The sequence below is a fragment of the Tamandua tetradactyla genome, chromosome 6 (assembly GCF_023851605.1).
Source record: "Tamandua tetradactyla isolate mTamTet1 chromosome 6, mTamTet1.pri, whole genome shotgun sequence".
Classification (NCBI taxonomy): Eukaryota; Metazoa; Chordata; class Mammalia; order Pilosa; family Myrmecophagidae; genus Tamandua; species Tamandua tetradactyla.
In genome coordinates, this window is record NC_135332.1 from 143204657 (window position 1) to 143229427 (window position 24771).

General features: G+C 37.7%; 1 protein-coding gene across 16 annotated transcripts in view; it reads left to right on the forward strand.

Annotated features, from left to right (window-relative positions):
* Positions 1–24771, forward strand: part of VPS13B (vacuolar protein sorting 13 homolog B) — a 1000970-nt gene that overhangs the window by 140005 nt on the left and 836194 nt on the right. For all 16 annotated transcript variants that reach the window (XR_013178353.1, XR_013178354.1, XR_013178355.1 and 13 more), the window contains 2 exons: positions 4131–4322; positions 20794–20963. Coding sequence is in view for 12 of the 16 variants with exons in the window: in XM_077167321.1 (XP_077023436.1) it covers positions 4131–4322; positions 20794–20963 (362 nt within the window). In the remaining 4 variants the exon portion in view is untranslated. The remainder of the gene's footprint in view (positions 1–4130; positions 4323–20793; positions 20964–24771) is intronic.

The window sequence follows — 24771 nt, forward strand, 5'->3', positions numbered from 1 at the left end:
GCTTTGGTTGTCCACACTGCTTGTGAGAACATCAAGAATTCAACTTGGGGAAGTTGAATTTTCCCCCATTCTTACCATTCCCTGAAGGGGACTTTGCAAATACTTTCCACTCACTGATCAAATCACTCTGGGATTTATTGGAGCATCACTCTGGATGAACCAACAAAATCTCATGTCCTACCCAAGGTTCCATGCACTTACGCTGTTCAACCAACTATCTACACAAATTATATTAGGAGATGCACTAGTCAAAATACAAATTTTGTACCAAATAAACATTTTTTACTTTAGTCTCACACATAAGTTGAAATTTTAAAATATTATTTACCATCTATTTTCAGTACTCTACAGTAATGACATTCCTTTGTTCTTCCTCATGCAAAAACATTTTTTAAATTTGTGCATTTACTCAATATCATTATACACTCTAGGCATTCCTAGATTGTACCATCTCAATCTTTATCGTCTATCTTTCTTTGTGATTTCATTTATGTCCCCAGCCCTCCTCCCTCTATCATTCTCACATTCAGCTTCATTCCGGGTTTTAACATAATTGTATTACAGTTAGGTAGTATTGTGCTGTCCATTTCTGAGTTTTTATATTCAGTCCTGTTGCACAATCTGTATCCCTTCAGCTCCAATTACCCAATATCTGACCCTATTTCTATGTCCTGATGGTCTCTGTTACCAATGAAATATTCCAAATTTATTCGCTAATGTCAGTTCATTTCAGTGAGACCATACAGTATTTGTCCTTTTGTTTTTGGCTAATCACACTCAGCATAATGTCCTTAAGGTCCATCCATGCTGTACATACTTCATAACTTTATTCTGTCTTACAGCTGCATAATATTCCATCATATGTATATGCCACAGTTTGTTTAGCTGACCATCTGTTGATGGAATTTTTGCCTGCTTCCATCTCTTGGTAATTGTAAATAATGCTGCTATAAACTTTGGTGTGCAAATGTCTGTTTGTGTCCTTGGCCTCATGTCCTTTGAGTAGAGACAGCATATTGATGGGTCCTGTTTTTAATCCATTCTACCAGTCTATGTCTTTTAATTGGGGAGTTTAATCCATTAACATTTAATGTTATTACTGCATGGGTAGTACTTTCTTCTACTATTTTGCCTTCTGGATTTTGTATGTCATATCTAATTTTCCTTCTTTTTACCTTTACTCACAGTCTTCCTTTCTACACTCTTCTCCACAGCTCTGTCTTCTCTCTTTTCGTATCTGTCTCTAGTGCTCCATTTAGTATTTCTTGCAGAGGTGGTCTCTTGGTCACAAATTCTCTCAGTGACTTTTTGTCTGAAAATGTTTTAATTTCTCCCTCATTTTTGAGGGACAATTTTGCTGGATACAGAATTCTTGGTTGGCAGTTTTTCTCTTTTAATAATTTAAATGTATCATCCCACTGTCTTCTTGCCTCCATGATTTCTGCTGAGAGATCTGCGCATAGTCTTATTGGTCTTCCCTTGTATGTGATGGATTGCTTTACTCTTGCTGCTTTCAAGATTCTCTCTTTCTCTTTGACCTCTGACATTCTGATTATTTAATGTCTTGGAGTATGTCTATTTAGATCTATTCTGTTTGGGGTATGCTGCACTTCTTGGATCTGTAATTTTAAGTCTTTCATAAAAGTTGGGAGATTTTTCAGTGATAATTTCCTCCATTAGTTTTTCTCTTTCTTTTCCCTTCTCTTCTCCTTCTGGGACACCCACAACACATATATTCACGCACTTCATATTGTCTTTAACTTCCCTGAGTCCCTGCTCATATTTTTCCATTTTTTCCCCTATATATTCTTTTTCTTGCCAGATTTCAGATGTTCTGTCCTCCAGTTCACTAATCCTATGTTCTGTCTCTCAAAATGTACCATTGTTTTTTTCATCTGTTGTATCGTGCCTTTCATTCCCATACATTCTGTAATTTGTTTTTCACACGTTCAATTTCTTCTTTTTGTTCATTCCTTGCCTTCTTTATATCCTCCCTCAATTCATTGATTTGGTTTTTGATGAGGTTTTCCATGTCTGTTCGTGTATTCTGAATTAATTGTTTCAACTCCTGTATGTCACTTGAATGGTTGTTTCTTCCTTTCACTGGGCCATATCTTCAATTTTTTAGTGTGATTTGTTATTTCTTGCTGGTGTCTTGGCATTTAATTACCTTAATTAGTTGACTCTAGAGGTTGCTTTCACTTCTTTTACCTAGGGTTTTCTTGATGGATGAATTTGTTGTCTATCTGTTCTTTGACACTCAATTCAGCTTTATCTGACCTCTAGCTTAAGTTTTGTTTAATAGAGGAGAATTTTTCAGTTCTTGTTTTCTTGTTTCTCGCCCTGCTTGTATGGTGCCTTTTTTCACCTCACACTTAGGAGGATCTACTTAGGTATTATAGACCCCAGATGGATTTTCCCAGACCAAACTGGCTTCTTATCAGGAGGAAAGAGTCACCTGTGTCAGTTTTCCCTGAGGGTGAGACCCAGCAGGTTGAAAGACTTTCCTGTGAAGATTCTGGGCTCTGATTTACTTATCCTGCCCAGTACTTGGTGCTTGTCTGCCTGCAGGTCCCACCAGCATAAGATGATGTGGTACCGTTAACTTTGGCATACTCTGCCTGCCGGGAATGTGGTAGAGACAGAGGAGTGGTTGTAGGCTGGTTTTGATGGCTTCAAATTACCAAGCCCTGGTGTCTGAATTCCTTGAGGAAGTGATTCCTCCTGAGATGGGCTTCACCCCTCCACTGGGGAAGGCACAGGCTCCAGACAAGCCCTCAAACTAGCTTGTTTCTGTCTATGCCTGGGGCAGTTGCAACCTGAGAAGCCCTGCCGCTGTATCCAAAGGCAGTTAAGCCTTTGTAGAAACAGAGCCACAAAAACCTCTGTTTCCTTCTTCTTCTTCTTTTTTTTTTTTTTCTTTTTTAGTCAGCCCTGCCCCTTTGGCAACAGGGCAAAAATGAACAACCTCCGCTTTGACCAAGTTCACCTGAGCTGGGGGCCTATTTTTAGTAGTCAGAATTTGTGAATTAATTCCACAATTGGCGTTTGGTGGGGCTCATCCCCTACTGCTGGTAAAGTCTCTTTCCTTTCCCCTCTGGGAAGCAGCCTATGGGGGAGGGGCACTGGCTGCCACAGCTTGGGGAACTCATGGTTCTAGGGGATCTCGCAGCCAGTCCACCTGGTCCAGACTGGGGTATGCTGTGTATCCGGTCACTGATGTGGCCCCAGGAGCTGTTCTGTACTGTTTCTGGTTATTTAGTAATTGTTCTGGAGGGCGAACTAAAATGTGCACATTGTTAAGTCGCGATCTTGGCCTGGAAGTCTGACACTCCTGCTTTTGAGTGAACAAATGAAATGGCTTCAGAATTTAACTTTACCATATATTGTCACTCATAATAATGGATTTATATACTAAAACCAGTTTCTAATATAAGAAGTATACATGTTGGATAAGGAGAAATAGTAACTACAGATAAAGCTTGCTTCCTCTCTAGTATATTGACAGATCAGTAATTAAGAAACTTGAGTTCTGTACCATGGAGCCAGGGCATAATAATTTCATTTTGGAACAAGTTCAAAGCAATTAATACCTGTCATTATCCTTCATGGTCGTCATAAAACTCTCAAGGTACCCTGTGAACATCTAAGTTTAACCAGTCTATTTTCATTGGACTGCTAAGATATTTATTAAATATGTTAAATAAAGTAAAATCAACTTTCTCCAAAGTCTTCCTTCCCGGGCCATATAATAGTATTGTATATAGAATTGTTGGATATAAGCCAATTGGGTGTTAGAGAATAATTTTCTGAGAACGATTCTAAGAATGATTTTATAGTACTTATAACATTAAATAGGTGGCAGGAATAATTGTTTTTAGAATCAGTTTTTTTTTGCATAGGCATGTACTGGGAAACAAATAGAATCAATTGTTTTCTTATCAATAAAATCTTATAATCTGAATATGGAAAAATGCTGATTAATAGGAATCTATGTATCCAGTTTATTGATAATTAATTTCAGGGCATTAAGCTAAAAGCTAATAAGATAAGAGAAAAGAGATATTGACATATATACTTGTTTATCTGCTTGGTGCAAAAATATTGATATAAAATCATCCTTCTTCTAGGTTCTTCAAATCAGCAAGACTTTTCTTCAGGCAAAACCGAAGATTTGGGAACTGTTCAGGAGAAGTCTACCAAACACCTTGTGATAGGTCCCCTTGATTTTCGCTTGGATAGCAGTGCAGTACATAGGATTTTGAAAATGATTGTTTGTGCCTTGGAACATGAATATGAACCATATAGCAGGCTAAAATCAGGTTTGTTTTTGGTTTAATTTTGAATCTATTGCCAATTCATTTGACTTTGCTAATTTTCACTTTTTAGTGTATTTTGCATATTTGTAAGGACTTGTATGCACTCATTTGTTAAATAAGCTTGTGTGGATGTTATAGGAGAGGGCAAGAATTGGAAAGCATTTGCACAGATACCTTATTTGCTAGAATTTCCTGGTATTTTATTGTTCCACCTCTTCACTATTCTTTCTGTTCTATACTTGTGAAGTATGACCAGCTTTTCACTTCACTGGATTCCAAGGAGCCAGACGTGAAAATGGGCTCTAAACATACAAATTTAACATTCAAGAAAACTTAGGTAGTACTGGTAAATAAAAATTTACTGTACAACTTTAATATTTTCCATGGTATGAAGGTATGGTTATCACAGTTTCATAAAATAGAAATTTCTTTTATGCAATAAAGCAACTCTTGAGTAGAATAGAATAGCATAATGAACAGAATTTAGACTATTAGTTAAGAAAGCAGTCTGTGGAGTTAGGCTATAGTTCGAATTGTTACCTCCACTTCTTATTGACCTTAGGAAATTTAATTAACATCTCTGATTCCTTATTCTAATTGTCTCCCCAATATCTATTCTCCTTTACAGTAATAAAAATTTCTGTAGTAATATAATTATAGACTACACACCCCAGGTGTAACACATGGGTAGGTTATGACTACTGATATGGGAGAAGAACTTTGTGCGAATTTTTGGGCCATGCTTTAACTGAAAAAGAAAATGTCTTTCTTTTTCTCTTTTCCCCTTCCTTCTGGCTGGAATGCAGAGATAATGGAAGGTTTTGGAACTGATGTCTTAGACCCAGAGATGAAAGCTATAAGCTGTCTGAGTACAAGGCAGAAAGAACTTAGGTCCTCAGTGTATTAGTAGCACCATATCAGCCCTGTAGACTCAGATTGTTGTGTGAAAGAAAGAAAAGCTTTGATTGTTTTTTTAGCTTCTATTATTTTGATTTTTGTCACAGCAACTTAACTGTTATCTAAATGATACACTAATAGCATCGATTTCCAAAAGTTGTGAGGACTGAATGTGTTCATGCTTACAAAAGCACTTAAGCACAGTGCCTAGTGCATAGTAATTGCTTGACGTGTTCATGCATTCATTTATTGCATCTTTCTTGAATTCCTCCTCCATGCCAGATACTTCTCCAAGTGCTAGGATGCTTTTGCCCATGCAAAGCTTTTGCCCTTATCTCCTAGTAGGGTAGCTTATGTCCAAGTGTAAACAAGTAAATAAATATGATGGAATTTCCAGCCTTGATAAGTGCTATGAGAAAGAAAATTTTAAAATATGGGGAAGATTGCTACAGATAAGAGGAGAAGATAACAGTTGTAGTTGGTGGTCAGGAAAATCATTTCAGAAGATTTATGTATGAACTGAGTCCTGTATAATGTAAAGAAGTGAGACAGGTAAACAACTGTGAACGAGTTTTGAATAGTCAAGAGGAAAAACTCAGAGATAGGAATGATCTTGGCAAGGTCTAGGAACAAAAGCAAGGCTAGTATGGAGTACAATGCAGGTTGATAAGTCAGAGAGGCAGTCATACATCATACTCTCTCAGGCCTTAGGGACTCAGGGTATTTGGATTTTTTTTTTTTTAAACATGGGCAGGCACTGGGAAACGAACCTGGGTCCTCTGGCATGGCAAGTAGCATTCTTGCCTGCTGAGCCACCGTGGCCCAGGGTATTTGGATTTTATTTTAAATGTAATGGAAAATTATTGGAAGGTTTTGAGTGAGGAAGTTAATAACTTGTTATTTTAGTACTAAAAATCAAGTTGGCATATGTTATTAATTTTTTTGAGTTCAGATTTCACCAGTTTTACTTGTAATCATTTGAGTGTGTGTGTATGTGTATTAAGTTCTATGCAGTTTTGTCACTTGGGTTGATTCATGTGTCTACCAGTATAGTCAAGAACCTGAACAGTTCCAACATCATAAGGATCCTTCGTATTGCCCTTTTTTTTTGTTGCATATATACATTTTTTATTTTTATTTATTTATTAATAGTATCAATCAACATACAATTTGAGCATTCTTTTTTTATCATATAGTTGTATATTCATCATCATGATCATTTCTTAGAATATTTGCATCAATTCAGAAAAAGAAATAAAAAGAAAAGAAGAAATTTCATACATACCATACCCCTTACCTGTCCCTTTCCTTAATCACTAGCATTTCAATCTACTCAATTTATTTTAACATTTGTTCCCCCTAATATTTATCTATTTTTAATCCATATGTTTTAGTCATCTGTCCATAAGGTAGATAAAAGAAGCATCAGAAACAAGGTTTTCAAAATCGCATAGTCACTTGTGAAACCTATACCATTATACAGTCATCTTCAAGAAACATGGCTACTGGAACACAGCTCTACATTTTCAGGCAGTTCCTCCAGCCTCTCTGTTACACTTTAACTAAAAAGGTGATATCTATTTAATGTGTAAGAATAACCTCCAGGATAACCACTTGTCTCTGTTTGGAATCTCTCAGCCATTGACACTTTGTTTTGTTTTATTTCTCTCTTCCCCCTTTTGGTCGAAAAAGTTTTCTCAATCCCTTGGTGCTGAGTTCCAGCTCATTGTAGAATTTCTGTCCTACGTTGCCAGGAAGGTTGACATGCCTGGGAGTCATGTCCCATATAGAGAAGGGGAGGACAGTGAGTTTGCTTGTCCTGTTGGCTGAGAGAGAGAGACCACATCAGAGCAACAGAAGAGGTTCTGTTGGGGGTGACTCTTAGGCCTAATTTTAAGTAGGCTTAGTCTATCTTTTGTGAGGTTAAGTTTCATGTGAACAAACCCCAAGATTAGGGGCTCAGCCTATTGCTTTGGTTGTCCCCACTGCTTGTGAGAATATCAAGAATTCTCCCCTTGTGGATGTTGAATTTTCCCCCTTTCTCACCATTTCCCCAAGGGGACTTTGCAAATACTTTTTTATTCACTGTTCCTATCCTTCTGGGACCTATCGAGGCATCATTCTGGACAAACCTACAAAATCTCATGCCCTACTCAAGGTTCCTTGTACTTATGATGTTCAGTTAAGCTGTGCACATAAGTTATATTAGGAAATGCCCTAGTCAAAATATAAATTTTGTACCAAATAAACACTTTTTTTGCTTTAGTCTCATGTAAGTTAAAGTTTTAAAATATTAATTACCATCTATTTTCAACATCCTGCATTATTGACATTCCTTTGTTCTTCCTCATGCAAAACATTTTTTCATTTGTACATTTAGTCACTGTCATTATACACTCTAGGCATTCCTAGATTGTACCATCTTAGTCTTTATTGTATATGTTTCCTTCTGATTTCATTTGTACCCCCAGGCCTCCTCCCTCTATCATTCTCACATTCAGCTTCATTCACTGTTCTAACATTATTGTATTACAAAGTTAGGTAGTATTGTGCTATCCATTTCTGAACTTTTACAATCAGTCCCGTTGCATAATCTGCATACCTTCAGTTCCAGTTACCCAATATTTACCCTGTTTCTGTCTCCTGATGACCTCTGTTCTTAACTGAAATCATCCAAGTTCATTCATTAATGTTAGTTCATATCAGTGAGACCATACACTATTTTTCCTTTTGTTTCTGGCTAATCTCACTAGCATAATGTCCTGAAGGTCCATCCATGTTGTTACATACTTCATTACTTCATTCTGTCTTACCGCTGCATAATATTCCATTGTATGTATATACCACATCTTGTTTAGCTACTCATCTGTTGATGGACATTTGGGCTGTTTCCATCTCTTGGCAATTGTAAATAAAGCTGCTATAAACACTGGTGTGCAAATGTCCGTTTTTGTCTTTGCCCTCATGTCCTCTCAGTAGATACCTAGCAATGGTATTCCCAGCTCATATGGCACTTCCGTACTTAGCTTTCTGAGTAACTGCCAAACTGCCTGCCACAGTGGTCGTACCATTTGACATTCCCACCAACAGTGCATAAGTGTGCCTCTTTCTCCACATCCTCTCCAACACTTGTCGTTTTCTGTTTTATTGAAAATGGCTGTCCTGGTGGGTGCGAGATGATATCTCATTGTTATTTGATTTGCATTTCCCTGATAGCCAGGAAAGTTGAGCATCTTTTCATGTGCCTTTTAGCCATTTGTATTTCCTCTTCTGAGAAGTGTCTGTTCAAGTCTTTTGCCCATTTTGTAATTGCATTGTCTGTCTTTTAGTTGCTGAGTTGAACAATCTCTTTATGTATTTTGGATACTAGACCTTTATCTGATATATCGTTTCCAAATATTGTCTCCCATTGTATAGGATGTCTTTTTACTTTGTTGATGAAGTTCTTTGGTGCACAAAAGTGTTTAATTTTGAGGAGTTCCCATTTATTTATTTATTTCTTCAGTGCTCGTGCTTTGGATGTAAGGTCTAGCAAACCTATTATAAGATTTGTAAGATAATTCACTACATTTTATTCTAACATTTTTATGGTTGTAGATCTAAAGTTTGGGTCTTTGATCCATTTTGAGTTAATTTTTATATAGGGTGTGAGATATAGATCTTCTTTCATTCTTTTGCATATGAATATCCAGTTATCTAATCACACCCATTTATTGAAGAGACTGTTTTGTCCCAGGTGAGTTGTCTTGACTGCCTTATCAAAGATCAGTTTTCCATAGATGAGAGTGTCTATATGTGAACACTGTATTCGATTCCATTGGTCACTTTATCTGTCTTTATGCCAGTACCATGCTGTTTTGACCACTGTAGCTTTGTGTTGCTTCTTAAGGTCAGGTAGCATGAGACCTCCGACTTCATTTTTCTTTCTCAAGATACTTTTAGCTATTCGCAGCACCCTGCCCTTCCAGATAAATTAGATTATTGGTTTTTCTATTTCTGAAAAGTATGTTTTTGGAATTTTAATTGGTATTACATTGAATCCGTAAATCAGTTTAGGTAGAATTGACATCTCAACTACATTTAATCTTCCAATCCATGCACACTTTATGCCCTTCATTTATTTAGGTCTCCTGTGATTTCTTTTAATAATTTTTACAGTTTTCGTTGTATAGGTCTTTTGTGTCTTTAATTAAATTTATTCCTAAATATTTTATTCTTTTGGTTGCAGTTGTAAATGGATTTTTTTTCTTGATGTCCCCCTCAGATTGTTCATTACTAGTGTATAGAAACACTACAGATTTTTGAGTGTTGATCTTGTAACCTACCACATTGCTGTACTCATTTATTAGCTCTAGTAGTTTTCCTGTGGGTTTTTTGGGGTTTTCAACATATAGTATCATATCATCTGCCAACAGTGAGAGTTTATCATCCTTCTTTCCAATATTGATGCCTTGTATTTCTTTTTCTTGTCTAATTGCTCTGGCTAGAACCTCAAACAAAATGTTGAATAACAATGGTGATAATGGACATCCTTGTCATATTCCTGATCTTAGGGAGATCCATGTCTGTTCATACATTCTGAATGAATTGTTTCAATTCATGTATCTCATTTGAATTTTTGTTTTGTTCCTTTGACTAGGCCGTATGTTCAATTTTCTAGTATCATTTGCTATGTTTTGCTGGCATCTAGGCATTTAATTACCTTAATTGGTTTATTCTGGAGATTATTTTCTCTTTTTTTTTTTTTTACTTAGGATTTTCTTGCTGGATGCCTTTGTTGTCTATCTGTTCTTTAACACTCAGTTCATCTTATTCTGGACCTCAAGCTTTGGTTTTGTTGTTTAACAGATCAGAATTTTTCAGTTCTTATTTTCTTGTTTTTTGCCCTGTTTGTGTGGTGCCTTTTTTCCCCCACTCAGGAGGGTCTACTTAGGTATTATAGATCCCAGCCAGATTTTCCCAGACCAAACTGGCCTCCTAACAGGAGGAAAGAGTCACCTGCGTCAGTTTTCCCTGAGGGTGAGACTGAGCAGATTGAAAGGCTTTCCAATGAAGCCTCTGGGTTCTCTGTTTTTCCTACCCTGGCCAGTATGTATTGATTGTCTGCCTGCAGGTCCCACCACCATTAAGGTGATACGGTACCATTTTACTTCAGCAGGCTCTCCCTACTGGGGGCATGGTGAAGACAGAGGAGAGGTTGTAGTCTGGTTTTAACAGCTTCACTTTTCCAGACCCTGGGGAACTTTAGGGAGCATTTCCACTTAAGTTTTCTCCTCTCCTGGAGAAGGCACAAGCTGCAGACAAACAAAGAAGCTTAATTCTGCCTGTGCCTGGGGCAGTGGAACTTGAGAAGCCATGCACCTATATCCAAAGAGTAGTCAACCTGCGGAAACACACCCATCAAAATGAAAGAGAAAAATTTTTTTCAAAGCAGGACCCCCATTCCTCAGGTTTACCAATCAAGAGCTTAAGTTGGTACGTTGCTCTGTGTATTTCCAGGTCCTATGTGCCCCCCCTATCCTTCAGGGCCCAGACCCTTTCAAATACAAAAAAAACTCTGGTGATTTTTTTTTTTTTTTTTTTTTTTACTTTTTCTATCAGCCTTGTCCCCTCTGCGCTGGGGCAAAAACCAGCGACCTTTCCTTTTACTCGAGGTTCAGCTGAGCTGGAGGCCTATTTTTTAGTAGTCATAATTTGTTAATTAATTCCACAGTTGGAGTTTGGTTGCCCTCAGCCCCTGCTGCTTATAAACTCTCTTTCCTTTCCCCTCTGAGAAGCAGCCTGTGGGGAGGGTACTGGCCTCCGCATCTTGGGGGTCTCATGGTTCTACATGGGCTTGCAGCTGTTCCAGCTCTTCCAGCCTGGGGTACACTGTGTGTCCGTTCACTGATATGGCCCCAGCAGTTGTTCTGTACTCTTCCTGGCTATTTATTAGCTGCTCTGGAGGACGAACTGAATCCCACACCTTGCTAAGCCACCATGTTGGCCCTCTTGGTTGCTTTTTTTTTCTTGTGTGTGTGGGTGTTTCTTGGTTTGGGGATCCTGGAGAACAGCTGTGGCCATTGATTTCAGCCGTCTTTACAACAAGATTTCTGGCTCCATCAGCCTCTCCCAGGATGTTTTGCTTGGCTTTCTTTATGTGTATGTGTTGTATGTGTCTGTCTATTTCTTGTTCTGGTGGATATCTGAGGGATCTGCATGTAAGCTAGCATTGGTTTCTGCTCTCTTGGCAGTAGCTGATCCTCACATTCATAAGGAACTTCAAGGAGCTTTGAATATTCAAAACAGTTTTGAAAAAGAAGAGTCAGAGGACTGACACTTCCAGATTTCAAAATTTGCTACGAAGTAACAGTAATCAAAAAAGTGTGGTACTGGTTTAAAGACAGATAAACCAGTGGAACGGAATCAAAAGTCCAGAAATAGACCTACATTTCTGTGGCCAGTTGATTTCCTACAACGGCGCCAAGTCCATGTGATGTGAAAAGAATCTGTTCAACAAATGTCCAGAAAATTGGATATTCACATGAAAAAAATGATGTTAGACCCCTACCTCATACCATATACAAATATTTTCTGTATGGCTCTTTACAGAAAAAGTTTGCCAAGGCTTGCTTGGTCTTGCCAATGATTAGTGTTTTTAGCCTTTTTCATTTTTGCTATCCCAGTGGCTGTGTAGTGGTATCATATTCTGGCTTTGTTTATAGTTCCTTGATGCCTAATGATGTTGGTCAACTTTTAAAAAAATTATTTGATACTTTGCTTTAGTATAGTATCTTTATTATAATTGAGCAGCTTTTGATATAATTTTTGGCCTTTTGGATATCCGCTTTTGTTTGTTCAAGTCTTGTTCACAGTCTGTCTGTTCAATTGTTTATCTCTTTCTTATTGATTTTTAGGAGTTTTTACGTACTGCATGTTCTTCAAGTACTTTGTGAAGATATTTACCTCTGTTTCACTGTCTCTGTAATCTGTCGGAAACATTTTCAGTTAGTCAGTGATTTGCATTTTCTCTTTCTTAATGGTGTTTTGATGGACAGAAGGTGTGACTCTTTTAAAGAAAGAAATTTTAATTTAAAACCCGGTAAGTTTTTATCATAGCTAAGACTTGGTTGCACATTTTTTGGTCCCAGACCAAGTTTGTACAGAGCGTAGACTGGCGCTGCTAAAACTTGAAAACATGCCAGGCACAGATATAGACCTAGATTTATTGGGATATATGAACAGGAGAGATTTTCCAGTGGCAGCTGATCTGGATAGTGTCCTATGGGGAACATGGGGTAGAAGGTTCAATATGTGATTTTAGGACAAAGACATTCCGTGTGGTATTAGAACATCAGGTCTTTAGTATAGTCTTTAAAGGGGCCTAAGACTTGATGTTTAAATTGAGATTAGTATTTAAGACTAAGATAAAATCAGTACTAATTTTATGTCAGTGTTTTCATTCTCCCTTCTCTGGGGAGATTGTTTATTTTCTTAACCTTTGTCTTTGGCAAAAGCAGCTTTGTTACAGGCTGTTTAGGGGGGACCCAGGCTCTGGGCCACCACAGTCTACCCTTTGTAACAGGCTGTGTTGACTGTTGGACAGGCATTGCATCAATATACCACAACAATATAAAAGACAACAGAATAATAATAATCCAACACATAGGGCAGATACTCTTATAGAAAATACCAAAGCTAAGTACCAGAATTAAACTAAGTAGGAAGGGGGTAGATAATTGATCGATTCTGTGTTTGGACTCTTGCTTATGGTTGTAAAATATTATGTGAGTAATCAGGAATATATACACAATAATTTTATGTTTATGAAGGGCACAGGTTCTGCCTTGTGCCGTTCTGTAATTGGGTTGTCCCTTCATTTCACAATGATATTGCTAATTTAGATTCATTGAGTGACGAGCTATGTGGTTGGCCAAGTCTGTTATATGCTTTTCAGTAACCATTGCAGCTCCCTCTAGGACAAGAAAAGCTAAAGGATAAAACTACTGTGGGGTACATTTCACTTGACATTCATTTAGATTTAACCATTTCCCAATTACTAGAAGTGTGTTGTAAAGAATCATATAAAGTGGCAGGGACGTACAGCTGCCCACATATACAGTCTTCTCTCTAATTGTAAGGTAAATAAGGCCCTCTATATTGTCCACAGGTTTATAGTCAACCGTGGGGGAGGCACATGATCTGTGTCTGTTGGAGGTACTTTGATTTTGGAAAAGGTTATCATTTTGTAGCTTAATGGTAAAATCACACATTTCTGAAAGTAACCACCTCATGTATTGGATCCCACTGCAGACAGGTTATTGCTTCCATTTTCAACCATCCTGTTCTTTCATGTTCTGGTTCTTTGGTGCTTATTAATTTCCAGCCTCTTTCCATTGTGGTCAAAGAAAGTTCTTTGGATAATTTCAATTTTTTCTTTTTTTCTTTTTGGGTGCCTGGTCTGGTAATCGAACCTGGGACTTCCACATGGAAGGCAGGCATTCTAATCACTGAACTACCTGTGCACCCTTGCATAATTTCAATTTTATTAAATTTATAAAGAACTGTTTTTTGTCCCAGCATGTGATATTTTGGATAATGTTCCATGAGCACTGGAGAAAATGTATATTCTAGTGTTTTTGGATATAACAGTTTATATATGTCTGTTAGGTCTAATTCTTTTATCAAATGTGTAGATTCTCTATTTCCCTGGTGATCATCTATCTGGTTGTTCTATGTATTGAGGAGAGTGGTACATTGAAGCCTCCCACTATTATTTTTGAAATGTCTGTAGCTCCTTTTAGTGTTTACCTCTATTATTTTGGAGCTCCATGATTGGGAGCATACACATTTTCATGATTGTTATTTCTTCTTGGTGAATTGTCTGTTTTATTAATATGTATTTTTCTTTTTTGTCTTATATGATGTCTAAACATGTACTTCTGTGTTGTTTTGGTTATTGCTTGTGTAGAACATCTTTTCCCATCCTTTCAATTCATTTGTGTCCTTAGGTCTAGGATGTGTCTTTTGTAAACAGCATAGAGATGGATCATATTTTTAATTCATTCTGCCAGTGTGTTATCTTTTAATTGGTGAGATGAGTTCATCAATATTTACTGTAAAAGAAGTTCTTGAATCTACCATCTTATCCTTTAGTTTTTATTGTCATATCTATATTCTTTTCCCTCTCCATTTTTATCCTTTAAATTACCCTTACTGTTACTTTTCAATTCTGTGCCCTCTTCCAGACTTCTCTCTGTTTTTTTGTTTTTGTTTTTAACATGGGTAGGCACTGGAAATTGAACCCCGGTCTCCAGCATGGCAGGTGAGAACTGTGCCACTGCACCACCATTGCCTGCCCATCAGGAATTTAAATATATCATATCACTATTTTCTTATCTCTATGTTGTCTTTTGAGTATTCCGAACTCTCTCTTATGTGGTTTCCCTTGTATGTAGTAGTTTCTGTGATTATCTTTTCAGTTCACCTTTCCAGTGTTTTACTCTTTTCTTCTCCTTGTGGGATACCAGTGATTCTTATATTTGTACACCTTTTGTTGTCTGTCATTTCCCTGAGATCCAGTTCTATTTTTACATCTTTTTTTTTTTTTGCTGTTTGTGCTTTTGTGCACTTGAGTTCAAGTTTTCTGTCTTCTAGCTCACTTATTCTTTCTGCTGCCTCTTCAAATCTGCTATTGTGTTCCTCTTTTTATATTTCTACAATATCTTTCATCCATGTGAGATCTTTTATTTTTCTATTTAATCTTTCAAATTCTCCTTTTTGCTCTTCTAGTGTCTTCCCAGATCCTTTGTTTGTAAGTATGCTTTAGTAGTTGTTCCATATTCTGTGTCCTCTCCAGTGATTTGATTTGGTTGTTTAGCTGGGCCATTTCTGCCTGCATCTTCAAATTATCTGCGATCATCCTTTGTATCCAGGGCATTTGATTATCTTAATAAGGTTATTTTTTTTAATTTTATTAATTAAAAAAAAATTACAAGAAACAAACATTCCCAACACATACACTCAGCAATTCACAATATCATCACATAGTTGCATATTCATCATCATGATCATTTTCCAGAACATTAGCATCAATTCAGAAAAAGAAATAAAAAGACAACAGAAAAATATAACAAAGAGAAAAAACAATTTTACAGGCCATACCCCTTACTGATCCCTTTCATTGATCACTAGCATTTCAAACTAAATCTATTTTAACAGACACAAGGTTTTCACAATCACACAGTCACATTGTGAAAGCTATATCATTATACAATCATCATCAAGAAACATGGCTACCGGAACACAGCTCTACATTTTCAGGCAGTTCCCTCCAACCTCTCCATTACATCTTGGATAACAATGTGATATCTGCTTAATGCATAAGAATAACCTCCAGGATAACCTCTCAGCTCTGTTTGGAATCTCTCAGTCATTGCCACTTTGTCTCATTTCACTCTTCCCCTTTTTGGTCGAGAAGATTTTCTCAATCCCTTGATGCTGGGTCTCAGCTCATTCTAGAGTTTTTCTCAATCCCTTGATGCTGAATCTCAGCTCATTCTGGGATTTCTGTACCATGCTGCCAGGAAGGTCCACACCCCTGGTAGTCATGTCCCACGAAGATAGGGGGAGGATGGTGAGTCTGCTTGCTGTGTTGGCTGGAGAGAGAGGCCACATCTGAGCAACAAAAGAGGTTCTCTTGGGGGTGACTTTTAGCCTTAATTTTAAGTAGGCTTGACCTATCCTTTGTGGGGTTAAGTTTCATATGAACAAACCCCAAGACTGGGGGCTCAGCCTGTAGCTTTGGTTGTCCACACTGCTTGTGAGAATATCAAGAATTCAACTTGGGGAAGTTGAGTTTTCCCCCATTCTTGCCATTCCCCAGAGGGGACTTTGCAAATACTTTTCCACTCACTGATCAAATCACTCTGGGATTCATCAGGGCATCACCTGGATAAACAAAATCTCATGTCCTATACAAAGTTCCATGTACTTAAGGTGTTCAATCAACTATCTACATTAGTTATATTAGGAGATGCAGTAGTCAAAGTATAGGTTTGTACCAAATAAACAGTTTTTGCTTTAGTCTCAAACATTAGTTGAAATTTTAAAATATTAAGTACCATCTATTTTCAGCACACTGCAGTAATGACATTCTTTTGTTCTTCCTCATACAAAAACGTTTTTTTAAATTTGTACATTTAGTCACTATCATTATACACTCTAGGCATTCCTAGATTACACCATCTCAGTCTTTATCGTCTATCTTTCTTTGTGATTTCATTTATGCCCCAGCCCTCCTCCCTCTATCATTCTCTTATGCAGCTTCATTCAGTGTTTTAACATAATTGTATTACAGTTAGGTAGTATTGTGCTGTCCATTTCTGAGTTTTTATATTCAGTCCTGTTGCACAATCTGTATCCCTTCAGCTCCAATTACCCAATATCTTACCCTATTTCTATCTCCTGATGGTCTCTGTTACCAAGGAAATATTCCAAGTTTATTCACTAATGTCAGTTCATATCATTGAGACCATACAGTATTTGTCCTTTTGTTTCTGTCTAATCACAATCAGCATAATGTCTTTAAGGTCTATTCATGTTGTTACATACTTCATAACTTTATTTTGTCTTACAGCTGCATAACATTCCGTCTTATGTAAATGTCACAGTTTGTTTAGCCAACTGTCTGTTGATGGACATTTTGGCTGTTTCCATCTCTTGGTAATTGTTAATAATGCTGCTATAAACATTGGTGTGTAAATGTCCATTTGTGTCCTTGGCCTCGTGTCCTTTGAGTAGAGACAGCATATAGATGGGTCCTGTTTTTTAATCCATTCTGCCAGACTACGTCTTTTGATTGGAGAGTTTAATCCATTAACATTCAGTATTATTACTGCATGGGTAGTACTTTCTTCTACTATTTTGCCTTCTGGGTTTTATATGTCATATCTAATTTTCCTTCTTTTTACCTTTACTCATAGTCTTCCTTTCTACACTCTTCTCCACACCTCTCTCTTCTGTCTTTGTATCTGTCTCTAGTGTTCCCTTTAGTATTTCTTGCAGAGGTGGTTTCTTGGTCACAAATTCTCTCAGTGATTTTTTGTCTGAAATTGTTTTAATTTCTCCCTCATTTTTGAAGGACAATTTTGCTGGGTATAGGATTCTTGGTTGGCAGTTTTTCTCTTTTAATAATTTAAATATCTTATCCCACTGTCTTCTCGCCTCCATGGTTTCTGCTGAGAGATCTGCGCATAGTGTTATTGGTCTTCTCTTGTATGTGATGGATTGCTTTTCTCTTGCTGCTTTCAAGATCCTCTCTTTCTCTTTGACCTCTGACATTCTGATTATTAAATGTCTTAGAGTATGTCTATTTAGATCTATTCTCTTTGGGGTATGCTGCACTTCTTGGATCTGTAATTTTAAGTCTTTCATAATAGTTGGGAAATTTTCAGTGATAATTTCCTCCATTAGTTTTTCTCCTCCTTTTCCCTTCTCTTCTCCTCCTGGGCCACCCACAACACGTATATTCATGCGCTTCATATTGTCTTTCAATTCCCTGAGTCCTTGCTCATATTTTTCCATTTTTTTCCCTATAGTTTCTGTTTCTTGTCAGATTTCAGATGTTCCGTCCTTCAGTTCAGAAATCCTATGTTCTGTCTCTCGAAATCTACCATTGTAGGTTTCCATTGTTTTTTTTCATCTCTTCTACTGTGTCTTTCATTCCCATAAGTTCTGTGATTTGTTTTTTCAGACTTTCAGTTTCTTCTTTTTGTTCTTTCCTTGCCTTCTTTATATCCTCCCTCAATTCATTATTTGGTTTTTGATGAGGTTTTCCATGTCTGTTCGTATATTCTGAATTAATTGTTTCAGCTCCTGTATGTCATTTGAATTGTTGGTTTGTTCCTTTGACTGGGCCATATCTTCAATTTTCCTAGTGTGATTTGTTATTTTTTGCTGTTGTATAGGCCTTTAATTACGTTAATTAGTTTATTCTGGAGCTTGTTTTCACTTCTTTCATCTAGGATTTTCTTGCTGGATGAATTTGTTGTCTTTCTGTTCTTTGACATTCTGTTCAGCTTTATCTGGACCTTTAGCTTAAGTTTTGTTTAACATAGGAGAATTTTTCAGTTCTTTTTTTCTTGTTTCTTGCCCTACTTGTGTGGTGCCTTTCCCTCACACACACTTAGGAGGGTCTACTTAGATATTATAGACCCCAGCCAGATTTTCCCAGACCAAACTGGCCCCGTATCAGGAGGAAAGAGTCACCTGTGTCGGTTTTCTCTGAGGGTGAGACCCAGCAGGGTGAAAGACTTTCCTGTGAAGTCTCTGGACTCTGTTTTTCTTATCCTGCCCAGTATGTGGCGCTTGTCTGACTGCAGGTCCCATCATCATAAGATGATGTGGTACCTTTAACTTTGGCAGACTCTCCCTGCTGGGGGCATGGTGGAGACAGAGGAGAGGTTGTAGGCTGGTTTCAATGGCTTCAAATTACCAAGCCCTGGTGTCTGAATTCCTTGATGGAGGAATTCCACCTGGGTGGGGCTTCACCTCTCCCCTGGGGAAGGCACAAGCTCCAGATAAGCCCCCAAAAGAGCTCATTTCTGCCTATGCCTGGGACAGTTGCAGCCTGAAAAGTCCTGCCGCTGTATCCAGAGGCAGTCAAGCCTTTGTAGATTCACAGCCACAAAAACCTCTGTTTCCTTCTTTTTTTTTTTCCCCCTTTTTCTGTCAGTCCTGCCCCCTTGGCGCCGGGGCAAAAATGAGCAACCTCCGCTTTGATCAGGTTCACCTAAACTGGGGGCCTATTTTTAGCAGTCAGAATTTGTTAATTAGTTCCACAACTGACGTTTGATTGTGCCCAGTCCCTGCTGCCTGTAAAGTCCTTTCTTTTCCCCTCTGGGAAGCGGCCTGTGGGGGAGGAGTGCTGGCCACCGCAGCTTTGGGAACTCACGGTTCTGGGGGGTGCTCCCAACCGGTCCAGCTGGTCCAGACTGGGGTATGCTGTGTGTCTGGTCACTATCATGGCTCCGGGAGCTGTTCTGTACTGTTTCTGGTTATTTAGTAGTTATTCTGGAGGACGGACTAAAATGCACACATTGTTAAGCCTCCATCCTGACCCGGAAATAATAAGGTTATTTTTGCATATTGGTTTCCTTCACTCATCTGAAGTTTTGTATTTATTTCATTTAAGTTCGCCTTTTGCACTTAGTTTGTTAGTAATTCCTTGCCAAACTGATGTCCAGAGGTCAAGTTCGGGTATGCAGTTCTATTTGGGCATCTATTAAAAGATAGGCTGTATAGATACATGTGTGGTTCAATAGCCGAATGCCCCCCTGTCATGTGGGAGACTGGGTTTGACTCTAATCCCATGCTTCAAAAAAACAAAAGAGAGAGAGAGAGAGAAAATATACTTAAGATTTGTTAAAAACTAGGCAGAAAAGCTGGGTCAGTGGTTGAAAGCTTGCCTGTCATGTGCGAGACCTGGGTTTGACTCCTGGCCCAGGTACCAGAAAAGAAGAATGGCAGTGTGCAGCTCTGATGGCCTCCCCCGTCCTGTCTCTACATCTGTGTATGCCTGAAATCCCTGTGCCACCATGGGTAAAGGGAAGTAACACTGGAATCCCATGAGCTTCCCTCATCTGCCTAGTGTCTGGTGGGTTGCTCTTTGTGTCCCCACCTCAGCTTCCCATCTGTCCAAACCAGGTGCCCATGGTGTCCTGCTTCAGGGATGGGGAGCAGGTACCGTGCACTGATACAACAGTCCGTATGCACAGGGGAAGTAAGTCCACCACCCTTCAGGCTCCCAGTGTGGTACTCCCGGCCATGGGGCCATGCAGGAATACCTTCCAAATCTGTTGTGGGAGCTGGCCACAGTGGAGGAATGCTCTGCTGCCTCCCCCATGCGCTACCCGTTCCCGATTGGCTGGTAGTTGAGGATACTCACTCATCTCTATCTGTTATAGTCTCTCTGCTTCAACTCCAGTCCCAGTTGTTTATTAGTTTTATTAATTTATTTACTTTTACTTCCTTACTTTACTTAATTTACTTTATTTGTTTAGACGTAGATTTATTGGGGCTTATGAACAGGAGAGGTTCTCTGGTGGCAGCCAGTCTGGAGATTTAGCACTCTACAGGGAACATCGGGCACAAGGGGCAATATATGATTTTAGAAGAAAAATATTTCTTATAGTTTGAGGACATTGGGTGTTTAGTACAATCATTAAACTGGTCTAACCTTATGTTTTATGAACTGTTAAGACTGAGATACAATCAATGCTGTTTTTACATCCGTGGTTCCATTTTTCCCCTTATAGGGAGATTGTTTACTTTCTTAACCTTTGTCCTTGGCTAAGGCAGGTTTCTGTAGGCCTTTTAGGGAGGGGCCTGGGCACTGGGCCACCACAAGCATTTATATACTAGAGTAGTGTAATTTATGTTTGTTAAAGGTAACAAATTATTTTCCAACTGCCTCATTGTTGGAAAACAATGTAATGTTGTCTCAAATTTGTGGAACCAATTAATTTATTTTTTAACTTGTTGGAGAAAATTATTTAAAAATTATTTTTCATTAAGTTTTCATCATTCTCATTTTTAGGTATTAAGGATGAAAATGAAACAGTGCTGAATCCTGAAGAAGTTGCCTCTCTGGAAGAATATATTCCTACTCGACTTACAAGTGTTACTCTCCTCAAATGTACTTGCACAATTTTCATGGCAGAATTCAACTTGCTTAGTCATTTGCTACCTGTCATCTTGGGAGAAAAGGTAAATTTTTGTAATTCACTTATTTTTAATCCTATGCGTATTTATTGGCCCTATGATATTATAAGGAGCAGGTGGTTAACTAAAAGTGTATTTGCTTATATAGAGCAATATAACTATATTGCTAATTATTAGCAATCTTTTCTTTTACGATATAAAAGCAACATAACTATGATTGCTAGTTCTTAGAAAGTATTTTTATGTTTTTTTTTTCCTGATAAAATGAATCTGTGTTAAGGCTATATAAAGAAATATTGACAAGCATGGCCCTAAAATTATTATACTAGGTACTTTATAGAATTATTTTATATATCTAAGCCTCATTTCCCTTTTCTAAGAAAGCAAAAGAAAATTTCTTTGAATTTCCACGTAATGAAGATGATATAGAGGTAAAAAGTGTGCTAATTTTAAATAAGAAGAAAATATGAAGTTATGGCAGGAATTACCTGTGATTCAGTAGTTTCATTTTGCATATTTACTCTCTAGTTGCAACTTGTAAGTAATTAGTTTGTTGATAGGCAAAAGCATAGATTATTTGAGGAACATTTCAATGGAGAAAATTAAAACGTGCCGTTATTTTTTATTTCCATTTTTGTTGTCATATAATTATTTTTAATATTGATATATATAAACATTTTGCCTTTAGCCTTTCTCTCTGTATCTTTATTCCTTTATTTCATAAATTTTATCAGTCATGTATTCCAGAAATATCAGTAAGTTATTGAGGCATTTATCTCTGGAACTTTATCTTGGGTAATCTGTAAAATGACTTATTTAACTATAGTTCCTTTCTTTATAAAATAGAGCTAATAACATTATTTTTGGAGGTTTTTAGAGATAATATATGTAAGAATTTAAAATTATGCCTGGTGACAAAGTCAATGCTTGACATCCTGTTTCCATGATGGTGAGTAGCTTGTATTGGGCTAACTTTTCTGAAGATTTTAATTATAAAAGTTGAAGAATTGTGCAAAGTAACTGTTTTAAGGCTTTGGAGAGCAACTTGAGAGGCTAACGTAGTAACCTGAGGGGCTTAGATCCTTGAAGAAGGGAGGAAGCACATGAGGCAATCTTCACGTTTACTGCCATGCTTTTTTATTTAAAAAAAACATTTGTTGTGAAATATAACATATATACAAAAAAGCAGTAAATTTCAAAGTACATTGTAATCAGTAGTTATAGAGTGGGTTTCTGAGTTTGATATGGGTTACTGTTCCACAATTATAGGTTTCTCCTTCTGGCTGCTCCAAGATACTGGAGTCTAAAAGAAATATCACTATATTTAGCCCTCATACTCATTTGTTAAATTCTATTTTCTCTGTTATAACTCCTTCTCCTTTGATCCTTGTTCTAGTTTGCTAGCTGCCAGAATGCAGTATACTAGAAATGGAACAGACTTTAAAAAGGGGAATTAAATAAGATGCTAGTTTACAGTTCTAAGGTTGTGAAATTGTCCAAATTAAAACAAGTATATAGAAATGTCCAATCTAAGGCATCTGTGGTAGTTAGATTCCGGTGTCAATTTGGACAGGTGAAGAAGGTACCTAGTTCTGTTGCTGTGGGCATGAGCCAGTGGTACCTAAACCTCATCTGTTGCTCATTACATCTGCAGTTGGCTAAGAGGCATGCCTGCTATAATGAATGATGTTTGATTTAATTGGCTCATGCTTAAATGAGAGAGCGCAATGTAGTACAGCCCAAGCAGCTCAGCATACCTCATCTCAGTACTCACAGTTCAGCCCAGGCCTTTAGAGATGTAGAAAGGAATCACCCTGGGGAAAGATTTTGGAACTCAGAGGCCTGGAGAGAAGGCCAGCAGAGATCACCCTGTGCCTTCCCAATTAAGAAAGAACCTCAGTTGAAAGTTGCCTTTCCTCTGAAGAACTAATGAAATAAATCCCCATTTATTAAAAGCAAATCTGTCTTTGGTGTGTTGCATTTCAGCAGCTAGCAAACTAGAACAGCATCCAAGGAAAGATACCTTGGTTCCAGAAGGTCAATGATGTTCAGCGTTTCTCTCTCAGATGGAAGGGCACATGGCGAACATGGAGTCATCTGCTAGGTTTCTCTCTAGGCCTCTTGCTTCCAGAAGCTCCCCAGGAGAAATTTTCCTTCCTCATCTCCAAAGGCTGGTGGACTTTTTGCTTCATGGTTCTGTGGTGTTCCCTGCTCTCTCAGAATCTCATGGCTTTCTCTCTTCTTGTTCTATAGCTTTTTCCAAAATGCTTCTTCTTTTAAAGGATTCCAGTAAAACCAATCAAGACCCACTCTGACATGTCTCCACCTAATCAAGTTTAATACCCATATTTGATTGAGTCACATCTCCATGGAGATAAGCTATTTGAAGTTTCCAACATATAGTACTGAATAGGGATTAGGAGAAACTGTTGCTCCCACAAGGTTGATTAGGATTAATACATAGCTTTTCTAGGGTACAGAAATCTTTCCAAACCAGCATAAGCCCTCTCCCAGTCTTTAAGGGTATTTGGGCTATGACCATTCTAACTTTTTCATTTTGGACAGAAGTGTTGATAATATGGGATAGGGAGATGGAACTAGTTGATGTTCTTGGAGAGGCTGGCCCCTCTGGACTTCAGGACTTATCTGGCTTAAGAACCATCTGAGGGTTATAGGTTTCTGGACAGTAATACTGCTATGCTTTTATGTTTCCTATTTTGATGGTAAAGAGAGCTTAAGCAGAAATTGCCATTCTTACTGGGCAAAGGAGTGAGATGTAAAAGTTCTTGGTGTCAAGGCAGCTGAAATTGTGGGAAAAAAATGCCAGAGAAGAGGCTCATTTACAAGGGAACCCCCAAATCTGCATAAATTTATGTATTAGGTTGCTCATGCTGCTGGAAAGCAATATACCAGAAACGAAATGGCTTTGTAAAGGGAATTAAAATATATATATATTTTATTGATAATTCTTCACGCACATACATTCTATACATGGTGTACTATCAACGTCTCATAAAATCATCAAATAATTGCGTATTCATCACCATGATCATTTTTAAAACATTTGCATCACTCCAGACAAAGAAATAAAAAGAAAAAAGAAAAAACTCGTACATCCCATCGCCCTTACCCCTCCCTCTCATTGACCAATAGTATTTGCATCTACCCAATATGTTTTACCTTTTGTACCTCCTTTTAATCATTTATTTTTTTTCCATATTTTTTGACTCATCTGTGCATTCAGATAAAAAGGATAAAAAGAACAACAGACACAAGGTTTTCAGAATCCCACAGTCACATTGTAAAAGTTTTGTCTTTATGCAATTATCTTCAAGAATCAAGGCTCTAGTACTCCCTTTAATATTTCTTGCAGAGCTGGTCTAGAGACAGCTAGAGACCAGCTAGAGCTGGTACTAGAGACAGATATGAAAACACAAAAGAAAGAGATGTGGAGAAGAGTGTAGAAAGAAGGAAAATTAGATATGACATATAAAATCCAAAAGGCAAAATGGTAGAAGAAAGTACTATCCATACAGTAATAACACTAAATGTTAATGGATTGACCTCCCCAATCAAAATACATAGACTGGCAGAATGGATTAATAAACAGGACCCATCTATATGCTGTCTACAGGAAACACATCTTAGACCCAAAGATAAACATAGGTTGAAAGTGAAAGGTTGGGAAAAGATATTTCATGCAAATAACAACCAGAAAAAAGCAGGAGTAGCTACAGTAATATCCAACAAATTAGACTTCAAATGTAAAACAGTTAGAAGAGATAAAGAAGGATACTATGTGCTAATAAAAGGAACAATTCAGCATGAAGACATAACAATCATAAATATTTAT